Genomic DNA, 14,343 nt, shown 5'->3' with positions numbered 1-14,343 from the left:
AGACCGCTCTGAGTGTTTGCGTGTGTGTGTGTGCATGCGTGTGTTTGTTCATCAGGATCTATGCGTGTGTGTAGCTGGAGATGTTTTCACCAATCATTCAACGTGCATCACTACACACTGTGATATCCTATCAATTCAGCATAGTATGTTGTCAGCTTATTCACACAAATGATATGGCTTGGCTTCTCAGCAGCGGCTCTATTGAGTGGTGCTGATAGGCCTTTTATGACTCGTTTTCACATGTAACAGGCTGAGCTGGAGATGTATTGGGGTCCATCTCCACTGTGTTCCAGAGCCGTGTCGAGAGAGCCAACCGGGAGATTTAGTTTCATGTCAGTGGATCAGACATCCACGTCCTAACGGACGTGTTTGGTCACCTTACTGGGATGTTGATGTTGTCGTCACGTCAGACCCTCCTGTCATTCTGGAGTGACGGCAACTGACCTTGGTTGACCCTGCCCCTGCGCCACAGCTGAGACCAGTCTGTCACATGTGACAGCAGTGATAGGGAGGAGGAGATTGCATGTTTCTCACTGGTCAATTCTTGCTGACAGCCACTCCTCCATGAACAGCAATCCCTGGAAGATTTCTGCATTTCTGTGCCAGCTACAAAATGACTTCAACTTAGTAAACAAAGTCATCATTACACAACATAACGTTGACACGGTTTCGATTCTGTCACCCCTGATTTAGAATCAGGTGCATCAGGCTTAAAGACTGAGCTTATTGGTCAAGCTGCATGTGTCTGTCAATAATCTGTCTGTCTCATCCAAGGTCAGACATAGCACAGCCCACACATAATTTTTTCAAATAGTTTCACAGATACTGTAGTTCAAAGATCATTCATTTCACATTTTCATGTTTTCACATTCTTTTCATAATTATACTGATGAAACAAGAATCTAGTATCACTAGTACTAGACCAGAACCACACCTAATATTACTAATACTAAAACCACTAGTACGTCAAACAACAGCTAATTCTACCACAACCCAAAAAGCATTTCTGTGTTTATTCTGCTTTCAGGCTTTCTTTCTGAGGTTGAACTGTAATCCCTGGTTTCCCTCTCCTCCCTCTTCTCCTCCTCTCTTCTATCCATTCATAAGCTTAGAGAGCAGCCAAGTCCTCCTAAAACTGGGTGAGGTGAACTTGTTCTGCTTCTCTAACCTTCCCAACACAGAGCACTGTGGTATCATAAAAGGAGTTTAATCCCTTTTAGTGGGAGCTTTGTCAGTTTTCTCACATGTTGGGTTTTGTGTATATTTGTATTTTTCTCTAATGATCTCATTTTACGAATCTACAAGCCACATGCAGGCACACACATATTTTTGCTGGTTGAACTATTCTGATAATCCCTTTATGTCAACACTCTCCAGTTTATGTACAGAATGTTGTCTCAGGGGACTGCTACTTCGACAGGCCCCTGGTGTTACTGGCTCCAAAAGAAGCCCTAAATAAAGATTACCTTTGTCTATTTATGTCATGCCCTTTGGCGTGGCTTCCACTGAAACCTTTCATTTCCTGTTCCTCATTCTACAGCCAGTCAGTAAGATTATATTGACTGCTGTGTAGATCAGCCAGAATAATTACAATTTATATTGATCAAATCATTTTGAGGAGTTAACAACAGAGCATTGATCTTGCGGCCCTTGTTTTGATGTCTCGAGGTTGGGGTTTTGTTCTGGTTTTGACTTCCAGTCTTCCACTGATGTAAAGCTTACAGTACGCTGTTGGTTGAAGTATTGGGCAACCAGTAGCCAGAGCCAATGAAGAATGTCGCGTTGATAGAGCACCATCTACTGGATTAAGAAACGCGATATTACAGTAAACGTATATGGAACATTACTTTGGGGTAAAGTACTACACGGCGCTTTCAACGAGGTGGCACACAAAAGACACACAAATGACACACACACACACACACACGCACACGTCACACACACTCAAAGAGGAAGTGGATGCAACGCTATAGCTGCATATCTCTAGCTTTAAGTCATTCTTTGGCATTGGCAACTTGAGCAATACTATTAACGTTTGAATTGACTAATTCTGGAGTCAGTGTCAGTGTAGAGTTTGCAATCTTTTTTGTTTTTCGGCATGCAATGAATCGCGAAATACGAGAACAGGGTAAGTGCACCAGCCAGCTTTAATATTGCTCGGCTAGAATGCTAGCTAGTCATCACACCAGACAGTTCACAATGTAGGTTGAATCCCTGGTAACTAACAGATAGCAAGGCTAGTTAGCAAGCTAACGTTGGTTCTTAGCTCCTTGTTGTTTACAGTGACTGAGAGACATTTGAGCCGTACTAGTAAATCTGCCATCTGTTTGATATTATTTGTGCGGTAAGTGTCGATCTTAGTCAAGATACAGTAGTTGCGGTATTTAGCCTACCCATCCAAAGTTGCCTGTACTGTAAATAGGAAGCTTACAGTCTATATTATTAGGTAGGCTAGGTACAGTACCCTTGTTTTTGTGAATATTTTGATCGTGTAGTTCTGATTAATGTTAATTCACTAGGTACGAGCTACACGTGTTTGGAACTAATCTGTTCAATGTGGATGGGTAGATTAAGGCCGAAGTGTGAAGCGACACAGAAAAAAGGAAAGTGCCCCTTTTCCGTAGCTCGGCCTAAGGCGGTAAATCCGTTAATGCAGTACCGTAGTGAACCATTAAGAGTAGGTTACAGGCGCTTCCACTACGCTGTCGTTTTGATACAGGATCTAGCCCAGCGACTGCTAAGAGCCAGACCATTAACCAATGAGCTGTAGTGCACTGACTCTCCTCCCACTGTCAGGCAGGGTCCGATATGGGGTAGCCTAGGTGATTGTGTCTAGGAATTGTTAAGTGTGTTTGCATCGGCTTCTTCTGATCCGAGGTGAAAGATTTATGAAGATGTAGCTTAGTTAGATTACCAACTGTAAATGCTGGTTCTGCAGCAAACTAGAATACACTGCGTCTGGTTTTTGTCATTTGTCACACATAGCCAAGTATATCCTCTTGCCCCTGTTGTTCTAGCTGTATGTGTACGTACTTTATCTCCCTCACCCTCTCTTCAGACTGAGCGTGGTGTTATCCAGCCCTGTCTAACCCAGCCATGGAGAAGCCGTGGAGGCTGTGGGCATCAGTGGAGCGATGTGCCCTGGCTCTGGCCTCCTGGTCCTGGGGAGCCTGCCGCATCTCCCTCCTCGCCCTCATCCTCACCTTCCACCTGTACGGTGGGGTTCTGCTGTTGGCCCTCATCCTGGCCTCTGTGGCGGGCATCCTGTACAAGTTCCAGGATGTGCTGCTCTACTTCCCCGACCAGCCCTCCTCCTCTCGCCTGTACGTCCCCATGCCGACGGGCATCCCCCACGAAAACATCTACATCAGAACGAAGGACGGCGTGAGGCTCAACCTGATCCTGCTCCGATACACAGGGGGAGACATCCCTGCGGGGGTCGCCCCTGGCAACCAGCCCAATCTTGCCAACGCCTCATCCGCCCCCCCCACCATCCTCTATTTCCATGGTAACGCAGGCAATATCGGGCACCGGGTGCCTAACGCGCTGCTCATGCTGGTCAACCTCAAGGCCAACGTCGTGCTGGTCGACTACCGCGGTTACGGTAAGAGCGAGGGCGAGCCCAGCGAGGACGGACTGTACCTGGACGCCGAGGCGACGCTGGACTACGTCATGACCCGGCCCGACCTCGACAAGACCAAGGTGCTGCTGTTTGGCCGTTCGCTAGGGGGCGCCGTTGCGGTGCGCCTGGCCTCGGCCAACCCCCACCGCGTGGCCGCCATCATGGTGGAGAACACCTTCCTCAGCATCCCCCACATGGCCGCCACCCTCTTCTCCTTCGTCCCCATGCGCCTGCTGCCCCTCTGCTGCTACCGCAACCAGTTCCTGTCCCACCGCCAGGTGGCCTCGTGCCGCATGCCCTCCCTGTTTGTCTCGGGCCTGTCGGATCAGCTCATCCCCCCCGTCATGATGAAGCAGCTGTACGAGCTGTCGCCCGCGCGGACTAAGCGGCTGGCCATCTTCCCCGAGGGGACGCACAACGACACCTGGCAGTGTCAGGGCTACTTCTCGGCCCTCGAGCAGTTTGTCAAGGACCTGCTGCAGAGCCGCGCCCGCGACGAGAATGCCCAGTCAACTGCGAGCGTCACCATCATCTAGTCGAGAGAGAAGGAGAAGAAGAAGGAGGAGGAGAAGAACGAGGAGGGAGGGAGGGAGGGAACACGGAGACGACCTCAAGCAGAGAGGTCGAATGGGAGGCTGGAGGGATGGCGAGAGCCGGGTTTTCCTTGTTCTCTCCCCTCTGCATGCAGTGGCCTGGGGTTGTTTTCTGGGCCATGGTATGGGATGTTAGCCTAGCCTGTTACACAGTATAACTATCATCTGACACCTCAACTTGGACACAATGGGAACTGATGGAACTTTGTCTAGGCTAACATGGTTAGGTAAAGCAGGGCTGGTCCGGTCCAGGCTTAACTAGTCACATCCTGGGAGAGATTCGATGTGTTTTATACTTTTTGTCTGGGTTTGGTTGAAACTTTCTTGTTTCTACATGTCTGTTTTGACATGTGTCGTTGGTTGCTGAAAGGGCTGCAGAGTTTTGTGTGTGTTGTGGGGCAGCTGCTTTCATACAGTATATCTTTTGGAACAGAAGTCATACAAAATATACAACTTTTATAATGCTGTGTTTGTTGTAGGTCTACCTAAACATTTTAAGTGAGTCAATGACTACTTTCGCCTATAGTGAAATCGAATTATCCCTTAAAATATATAACAACAAATGATTGATGTTTCAGCCATCCAATAAAAGGTTTGTTCTGATTCAAGGCTGTACAACCTTAGACCTTACTCGCGGAAGACGGTTTGAGCATTACTCTGCATCTTCCCTAATGCAGACGGGTCACTAACACTGCTACACAAACACACACATGCTGGGACGTTGGTATGGGCTTAAAAGGGGTTTGGTTTTCATTTGAGCACGTTTAGCCAAGTGTTCAAGCTTTTCTTTCTGTGTAGCAGCTGTCCAGTGAGGAGTGTTGCATCGTCATCCAGAGCCATGGCCTCCAGGTGAAATGGCTGTCTGCTCTGAGTCTGCCGACAAGCTTTAGGTTTTAAGTAACCTTTCCTGCATGTCTTCCAGGGATCCAGACTGAGCTGGAACAACAACAACACGCACAGCCTGTTTTCTCCCTTTCTCCACCTTGCGCTGTGCCGACTGCATTGCAGTGATATCAAAGCCATCTAGGTCCTCTGAACAGCGGAAGAAGACCTGAACCTGCTCAGCTTTGGCAGCCATTTTTGATACGAGTCCACGTGTAAGCAGCAGTCAACATGGACTCAACAAGGGTTTCACAACTGTCTGTTTAAACAGTGTTTCTCTTTTGAACTTTGTATTGCACACTACGTTCCATTATGTAGAGCCTCTGTGCTGATTGTGGATTAGTCGAGCAGTGTACTTAAGGGAGTAATGTACAGTCTTACTTCTGACACTGCGTTTTGGGAGTTTTTAATAATATGCATTGTGCATGGGTGTTCAGAAACCTACAGACAGGCAGTGAATGAATTGTCTTGCCTTTCTACCCAACCCAATACTCCTGCTGGTCTATCAGTCTCTCCCAGCCTTTTTTTGATTGGGTGTGCCAGGTTTGATTTCCTGCTCTACTCCAGAGCAGATTATGACTGAGTGGACCTGCGCTCCATAGGTTGGGCTGGCACACTGCCTCCCACACGACTGCCCTAACAACAACTACTAACAATGGCTTGGCACCATACTCGACTGTACAGAAAGCTGACTGGCAGACAGGCAACTTGACGGCGTGACCCCACCCATGGAGCTAGCTCTGGGGACTGAATGATAAACTGGATCCTTCTGTAGATAAAGATAAGTCATTATACCAAACTGAATGTCTGTATCCTTTTCTTAAAGCAATGCCTTTACAGGTGTGTGCTGGTCTTTTTCGAAGTATTTGTAGGTTACCAGGCTGGTGAATGGAGTGAAAGCTGCCAGCTGGGATGTTGGGTTATCAATGTCACAATGTATGTTAATGAGTTTGCTAATGTGTTGGTGTGCAATGGTTATAAAGTGGCACTGTATGCTCACTGACAGAAAGACCATTGTGTCACAATGTGATGGAGTGGATTCACGGTCTGTATATCTACTGAATGCTTTAATCTCTGAATCAGGCATCTAAATATGCTTTTTTGATTTCTTTTTTTAATAACGCTTAATAATGTTGGTGTTATTTTATTTCCCAAACCATTTTGACCGGTTCTTTTCTAAGGACACAGCTTCCCTTTGTATTCTCTGTACAGTAACATGCAATAAATTATTAATCTGAGGATTATGAAAAGTTCCTGTGTGTTTGATTCCCCAAATTATGCAATGTTTGGTTCCACATTCACAGAAATCATCTGGAAGCCCGTTATGGCCTTTCCATGCTTCATGCTTAGTTTCGTTTAAACCAGTATAATGAAGGTATTTCTGACACTTCTGCTTTTCTGTGGGTGAACTTTGGGAAAGTTTCCAAGGTTCTCATGCCCAGACACAGTCACCGTCTTTGTCTGCAAAAGACGGCTGTGTTTGCTAAAGCCCTACATGGTAACAGCTCAGACTAAAATAACATTCTGTATTTCGAGTGGAGAAGCTTCTAGATCTGAGGATTTGTAAGGGGAAGAAAGAAAGTCAGAAGGAAGAAAACAAGTGTATGCAGAGTGTGTTTGCTGGGCCGTTAATCAAGCAGGAAGTACTAACTGTGGTTATTAGAACGGAACTCAATACGGAGAGACAGATAGAGAAGAGGAAGGGTACAGTCTACTCAGCCGTCACTGAGACACAGCAAAGAGACAAACCACAGGGATACACTGAACAGCAAGATCGACAGATAAAGGCATGGTATGGTTTATCAGCTGTCCTGGCAGAAGGGACCTGACCATGCTGCTATTCTGATTCAGGGGATGGCATCTACAGGGTGTGGAGGTGTTCCAGAGTCTGTGCCAGAGGCAGGGACTAGTGCTGAGCCCGGGCCATGGGCAGGCCAGGAGTCAGATGGTGGGAGGAGGCTGTCGTGGCCGGTCTTGCTGTTGACTTTGGCTGCCGTCACCTCGTCCTCCCTGTCGGCCCTGTGTCTCTGTCACTTGCTGGCCCTGCAGGCGGAGGTGGAGGAGCTGCGCTCTCCCTCCAGGAGAGAAGAGCAACGAGATGCGGTGCACAGGGAGGTAAGAGATCACGAACACACTGTGGTTTAGGGTTTGTTGCTTTATAAAGGAGGAGAAACGTGTCTGAACATGGCTCTCTCAGACACTGCAGCAGATAGAGAGCAGCTCCGGAGCCAGGAGGGGATGCCCGGACCCACCCCTCCCTCCAGACGCCTCTCCCCATCCAGAATTCCCTCACCCCCAGCCTTTAATCAGGAAAAGGAGTGTGGACGCGGGGACGGAGAAAGGTACGAACCGATCCTGTGAAGAGACAAGAACAGATATCGACACTTGCTCCGTTTTCTTATTCACTGACTTGCAGTTGCGTGGCAGAGGGAAGTATTCGACTGCTTCCTTAGACTATAAATCAGTGGTTTATTCTAGATCGGAATTGTTAACCCCAGAGTTCAATGTGTGTTTTTATGTAGGCATTCTAAGACGGTGCTGAGATGCAACAAAATGTCAGTGAGAACGTGTTTTTCGCACCTGCAACTTCTGTGAGAAATAGGGTGGTAATTTTTTTTAACACTCAACGTTGAATGCAGCATTGCTTTTTATAGCTGAGTTTACCAATGCTTTACAGGAAGACAGACATGCTGTGTGGTTAGACATTCAGGGTAGGCAGGCAGTGCATGCATATATTATGTTACCAGAAGGCCATTTCTGAAAGCTATCCTTCTACCTAACCTCCTTCCTCCTCCTTGAACCCTGCTGTCTGTACCCCTCCTCCTCTCCTTTACTCTTCCTCCACCTTCCCTCCTCTTTCTACCTCTCCTCATCCACCCCTCTAACCTTTTCCTCCTCCTAACCCTTCCTGCCCTCCGACCCCCTCCCCCATCTTGTTCCCCCTTTCCCACCTTTCACTTCCTCCACCTTTCTCTCCTTCAGTGTCTCAATCCTGCTTGCAGATGTTGGCTGACAGCAAAAGAACAACTTTCCAGAAAGGTACGATAATAAGGACTACAGATATCCTCACCAAAACTCTCTCTGAAGAGCCCTCTGAATGGGTTTCCCTTGGTTTGGCCAAAGCTCATTCACACAGATGATTCTTTTTCTGTCTGCACGAAATGATGCCGCTAATTTACTTACACTGCTGATGCATATAGTGTCTGACTGATCTCCATCTCTATTACTGTCATTCACCTGTCTCTCTTTCCATCCAGAGTTTGCATTGGAGAAGCACATAGCAATCCCTTGGCAGGCGGGGCTTAAAAGAGGCTCCGCCCTCGATGCGGAGAGTGACACCATGGTGGTCAGAGAGGAGGGATACTACTTTGTCTACAGCCAGGTGACTACCCACTGTCACCACTAGAGGGCATTGTTCACTATGCAGTGTTTCCAGCATTGAGAGGAAGCAGGGCCATCCATGTGTACCAGGTACCAACCCCAAGCTTCTCAGTTTGTAGCGAAAGCCAAGATGGATCTTGGTAAGGCGGCATAGACCTATTTTGAAGCCAGCACGGCAAGCCACTCTACTGCACAAGACCGGGAAGCCGGAAGTTCAAAATGGCACTGACCATATCTTGGTTTTGCCTTAATGCGCCACAGGGCTCTCTCCATGGAAACTAACAGGACGCAACAGCTTTGATGCAAGGGTTAATTAATAACAAGTTCATAATCCTTTTCCTGCTTTTCTGTGAGTCACCATCTCCTGTCCCCGGGTTTCAGCTTGCCTTCCCCCACCTCCCCCCCCCACCTCCCCTATTTCCCCTACCCCCCCACCTCCCCTATCTCCCCTACCCCCCCATCTCCCCTATCTCCCCTAACTTCCCCACCTCACCCAACCCTCCCAACCTCCCCCACCCCCCCACCTCCCCCAGGTGTACTACAGGGACCCGACCTTCGCCATGGGCCACGAGGTGATCAGGAGGAAGAGGACCGTGGTCGGAGATGAGCCCCAGAACGTCATTTTGTTCCGCTGCATCCAGAACATGAACCCCGTCCACCCTTACAACACCTGCTACACAGGGGGTGAGTGAACCCGGCCGGGTTTGCGTCGCGTGTGCACGTGCGTGCCAGTGTGAGCATAGGTGGACATGTCCATGGGTGTGCATGTGAGCGCATGTGTGTTTGCGTGTGTGTGTGCGTGTGAATAATAACAACGTGATCTGTCCCTCTCCAGGTATTGTCAGGCTGGAGGTGGGAGACAGGGTGGAGCTTCTGATTCCCAGGTCCACAGCCATCATCTCCCTGGATGGAGATTCTACCTTTCTGGGGGCCTTCAGACTGGCCTGACCCACCCAGGTGATCTTGAACCTGGGATCACCCAGCCACTGATGGAGGGAGGCCCCAGAGTGAATGAGCTCTTTAGATCTTTGTGGGGACCTTGGTTTTACCAGCTACAGCAACAAGAAACAACGGCCTCTGATGAGGTGATAAGACACAGAGCTGGAGATCCACGCCGTCGAAGCTGGCTGGTGACAGGAAGCCATAATAAAAAGGATGGGAAGTTACTGTGGGAGTGGACTAGAACAGCTGGGACAAATCTAACAGCACGCTGCTTATTTACGTCATTCAGCTAATTCGAGGCTTATTTGTGCTTTTTTCAATATGTTTTTACCTTCCAATTTGAAGTTGATGATAACCGGAGCAAACCAGTCTGAGCTGATAGTGTTTTGAATAAAGTTACCTGTAAAACATGAAAAGGGAACCGCGACTTGGATCCTTAGTCCTGCTTCAAATGTTTTCAAACTGTTAACGTCCGATAAGACAGGTGTGATAAGATACTGCTGAAATGCTTTACTGTATCTGTGATGATATTTCGTTTTTTCGTTTATCGGACACAGCCTGTCGTGAACTACACCTTTTGTTTGTGCTTTGATGTCTTTTAGTTACTGTAAATTCGTTAGTTTTTGTTCTGCCAACAGAGGGCAGTGAGTATTGCGTCTGTTTTTGCATCGTTTCTCCATGTGAGGGTGGAAAGCCTAAAAAACATGGTTATGTATGGGAATGAGGAGACAGTCAAGTAGAGTAAATGATTGTAGTTAAAGTAGAAGGAAGAAGAGCAAATGAATACAATAATTTCAGCAGCTTCCTGCATTACAGGATGGCACGAATAAGGATACAGATTTCTTGCTCATATGGGCTTCAAATTTGTTGTTGTAGACCAGTCTTACCCTTCTACTGAAGACAAGTCTGAGGGCTAAGCAACCAGTGTAAGGAAACTGGTAAAATGCATGTAGTTTATAGGTTCCCTTAAATCACTGAGTTCCCGACATAGACCACAGTACAAAACACATCAATCATGTATACAATGCAGCCTATAGGGAAGTCTCAGTATGTGATGTCTGTTTAAAGCACCCCATGCCCATCTAAACTAAGCATCATATTATAGATTTAGGATTACTTTGATCTGAGACACATCTTGTTTCATCTCCAGTCAGTACCACAAATATCTCCACACACACACACACACACACAAACACAAACACACACGCACACACACAGACCGTTGGGCCAAATGTTAGAGACACAAACACACAAAGCACCCTGGGTGGTCACTCATTGACTGGGCGTCTTGCCTTCCAACAGAAAGAGAAAGAGTCCCAGAGAGAGTAAAAAATATCTCTTAAAAGTGTGTAATTTCCCCGTCGCATCAATCACATCTTGCCGTGCACCTCTTTGGCCTCGGCGCATTTTGCCATTTCACGTCCACGTGAAATGGGTTTGATTTGACATTGATTCATTTGAATGAAGATGGAGAGAGAGGTGGGAGGGGAAGCAGCGCCTCGGCAGCACCACTGAAGGGCCGTGCCAGCCCTCTGATGGTCAGCAAACACACCAGCAGGCTGCACAAACACCAGAGCAGGAAAGGGGGACGATGCTGAGGCTAGGGAGGGGAGACTGGAGAGAAAGAGAGAACAAGTGAAAGGAGAAAGAAAGAGAGGGCGATCAGCAGCGCCCCATAATGGCGAATGTGTCGACCAAGACACTCCCTCTCCCCGCCCGCACCCCACAAAATATCTTTGTGCGCTGCCATGGCGACGGCTGGTGTGTTGGCGGAAGCTGATGTCATTGTGGGTTCGTCTCTGAGAGAAAGTAGCATAAGGGAGACCAGGAAAAAGGACCTGCTGTGTACACACACACACACGCAAACACACATGCAAACACACACAAACGCACACATAAACACACACGCACACACGCACCCCTCTTGGTTTTCAACACCACAGTTTTGCTTTATTATATTGCTTTGTGGGCACCTGGTCCCATCCTGCTCTCCTCCTCCCTCCTCCCCCTGCTCTCCTCTCTCCTCCTCCCCCCTCATCCTGCTCTCCTCTCTCCTCCTCCCTCCTCCCCCTGCTCTCCTCCTCCCCACTCATCCTGCTCTCCTCTCTCCTCCTCCCTCCTCGTCCTGCTCTCCTCTCTCCTCCTCCCCCTGCTCTCCTCTCTCCTCCTCCCCCCTCCTCCTGCTCTCCTCTCTCCTCCTCCCCCCTCATCCTGCTCTCCTCTCTCCTCCTCCCCCTCATCCTGCTCTCCTCTCTCCTCCTCCCCCCTCATCCTGCTCTCCTCTCTCCTCCTCCCCCCTAATCCTGCTCTCCTCTCTCCTCCTCCCCCTCATCCTGCTCTCCTCTCTCCTCCTCCCCGCTCTGCTCTCCCCCCCTCCCTCACTCTTGCTTGGGCAGGTCTGACTGATGACGGGGGCTTAAGGCAATCTTGGAATCTGGATTAGAGCCCGCTCTCCCTCCCTTTTGCACAACGCAACCACATGCACACACGCACACACACACACACACACACACACAAACGTGTGTTCAGCTGGATACAATGCTGCAGCTCTGCGGTCCAGTAAGGACCCAGGTTGCTGTGAATCCCTCCATGATCAGGTTTATCCAGTGCTGGTCCAGCAGCAGAGCTGGCAGGAGCGGAGCAGGGAGGATTTCTGACAGAGAGCCGCTTGGACTGGTTCTCTCCAGGCTCCAGCTCCTCCTAATACAAACAGTACTCCGAGGCATGTCCGCGACCACTAGAGTGCCACTATAGAAGCAGCAGTGAAGTTCAACGTGTCGGCTGGTTCAGAATCCATGGTTAGGAGTCTGAGCCCACCGTAACATTCCTTATCAAGTGGCTGATATTGTGATTTGTTTATTGATGAGCTATTTGTAACATTAGGATTTCATAGCCAGGGTGCTTCTCCACAATGATCAGCATGATGGGATGCAATCTATTATTTATACCTCTCTCTCCTGACTGGAAGTGAATCACGGAGGACCAGCATGGACACAGTGTGTGTGTGTGTGTGTGTGTGTGCGCTGTTCACATGTTCTGTTCAGTTTTACTTGAGGTGTTACTCAGAACCCCCTACAGTGGACATGTGTGGACAGACATGGTTTCTTACTTCCTGGCTAGCCAGGGTTACAGTAATACCGTAGATTAGAGCTGGAACATGTAGGATCAGAGATGGTGCAGAACAGAAATCATGCACCCAAATCGTATCTATCAAAAAATCCCTCCCTCCCTCCCTCCCTCCCTCCCTCCCTCCCTCCCTCCCTCCCTCCCTCCCTCCCTCCCTCCCTCCCTCCCTCCCTCCCTCCCTCCCTCCCTCCCTCCCTCCCTCCCTCCCTCCCTCCCTCCCTCCCTCCCTCCCTCCCTCCCTCCCTCCCTCCCTGTGTATGCCAGGTCAAGCAGCAGTCTTTGTCATGCTGATGAGGACCAGTGAGAGGAGAGGCCAACAGAGGGAGGGGGAGACATGGCCCTTGAAATGAAGGGATGAAAGAAGGAGGAAAGACAGCAGGAAGGAGTAGAGCAGGAGGGGTAAAGTTCTCTCCTTTGGCAAGTTGCCTTGTTGTTGAGTTTTTGTCTGTTCATGTTGTGCTTTTCATCGTGCATCATGTCGAGAACTATATGTGAATGCCTGTTTCTTTGTGTGTGTGTGCACATGTGTGTGTGTGTGTGTGTGTGTCTAACAGGCAGATGACAGAAACAGTATTAAGGAAAACTGAAAAGCTAGCCTCAAGTTCTGCACTTCTGTACAAATACATACATACATACATACATACACACACACATGGTCAAGTGTCTGGAAGTCCTGGGTCGATCATTCCTACCAGCTGCTTGTGGGCTTGTGTTGAGCAGTTGTAATTAGAGATTTAGATTCCTGCTTCTCTCTTTCTTTCTGTTGCTCCTACTCTTTCTCTTCTTCTCTGTCTTTTTCTCTCTCCTCTTCTCTCTTACTTCTCTCTTGCTCTCCCTGTGTTGTGAGCTGAGGCACTGTGTTGGGTTATCAGTGGTGGATGTTAGCCTATGGGGATTGATGTAGAGATAGCTGTTGCTGAGGGACTTACAAATTCCCCCTCTCCCTAATTTTCATTTTCTATCCCTCACGCTATAACACTCTTAATCACTCACTCACACACGCTCTCTCTCTCTCTCTCTCTCTCTCTCTCTCTCTCTCTCTCTCTCTCTCTCTCTCTCTCTCTCTCTCTCTCTCTCTCTCTCTCTCTCTCTCTCTCTCTCTCCGTCTCTCTCTCTCTCTCTCTCTCTCTCTCTCTCTCTCTCTCTCCGTCTCTCTCTCTCTCCCTGCTGTTACACTCCCTCTGCTTGTGTCTCTGGGAGGAGTGAAGGATTCAGCTCTGAAAGAGGAAAGTGGAGAAGAGAGAGACCGGCTAGAGAGACCAGCTACAGACACCAGCTCTAGAGACACCAGCTAGAGACACCAGCTCACCCCTGGACTTGAGAAACAGGAATCTGGGATCACGAGGTATGTGGTCACCTTGTTGTTGCAGTTTGCTGACGTGTTTGTCCGTCTCAGTGTGTTTGTGTGTTTACATCAGTGAAGCTGTACCCTTGACCAGCGCAATTACTTGTCATCTGACACCTACCGGTCTTAACATTCAATGAGAATGTTCAATGAACCTCACGTTCGGCTGATTGTCCTGTTCACCATCAAAGCAATTAAACTAAACAGTCACAAAAGGATCCTTTTGCTGTTTCCCAAGGTATATCAAGGGTTCGATACAGTGTTATACTGGCAGCTTTGTGTTTGGGAGAAATGTTGGGTTGTCCTTGCGTGTGTGTGTGTGTTGTCATTGTTCTTGTTAGCTAATGTGTTGCTCGTTTCAGAGCCTGTGCCCACATGCCGGCTGGTATCACATACAGAGAAAAACAGGTTTATTGGCACACACACACACACAACACAACACACCACACCAC

The 14,343-nt window shown here is 48.5% G+C and overlaps 2 protein-coding genes across 2 annotated transcripts; both read left to right on the top strand.

Moving 5' to 3' along the window:
- The first annotated feature begins 1,910 nt into the window (after positions 1-1,910).
- Positions 1,911-6,350, top strand: abhd13 (abhydrolase domain containing 13). The gene is made up of 2 exons (XM_084689934.1): positions 1,911-2,128; positions 3,059-6,350. The coding sequence occupies exon 2, from the start codon at positions 3,097-3,099 to the stop codon at positions 4,156-4,158; it is 1,062 nt and encodes a 353-aa protein (XP_084546060.1). The 5' UTR covers positions 1,911-2,128; positions 3,059-3,096; the 3' UTR covers positions 4,159-6,350.
- Positions 6,351-6,589: 239 nt separating this feature from the next.
- On the top strand, positions 6,590-9,833 carry tnfsf13b (TNF superfamily member 13b). Its single transcript, XM_084688910.1, has 6 exons — positions 6,590-7,212; positions 7,295-7,439; positions 8,080-8,136; positions 8,355-8,479; positions 9,012-9,162; positions 9,314-9,833. Exons 1-6 carry the CDS (start codon positions 6,892-6,894, stop codon positions 9,424-9,426), a joined length of 912 nt encoding a protein of 303 aa, XP_084545036.1. The 5' UTR covers positions 6,590-6,891; the 3' UTR covers positions 9,427-9,833.
- The last annotated feature ends 4,510 nt before the right edge of the window (positions 9,834-14,343 follow it).

Source organism: Hypomesus nipponensis, chromosome 23 (assembly GCF_054491055.1).
Source record: "Hypomesus nipponensis isolate SF chromosome 23, ASM5449105v1, whole genome shotgun sequence".
Lineage (NCBI taxonomy): Eukaryota > Metazoa > Chordata > Actinopteri > Osmeriformes > Osmeridae > Hypomesus > Hypomesus nipponensis.
Note: the sequence above shows the minus strand (reverse complement) of the source record. Positions and strands in the feature narration are given on the sequence as shown.

Excerpts from the sequence above, each read along its gene's own strand:
- abhd13 (XM_084689934.1), top strand. The coding sequence starts at position 3,097 with ATGGAGAAGCCGTGGAGGCTGTGGGCATCAGTGGAGCGATGTGCCCTG.
- tnfsf13b (XM_084688910.1), top strand. The coding sequence starts at position 6,892 with ATGGTTTATCAGCTGTCCTGGCAGAAGGGACCTGACCATGCTGCTATT. Across the intron at positions 7,213-7,294 it reads GAGATGCGGTGCACAGGGAG|ACACTGCAGCAGATAGAGAG; the intron begins GTAAGAGATCAC and ends TGGCTCTCTCAG. Across the intron at positions 8,480-9,011 it reads ACTACTTTGTCTACAGCCAG|GTGTACTACAGGGACCCGAC; the intron begins GTGACTACCCAC and ends CACCTCCCCCAG.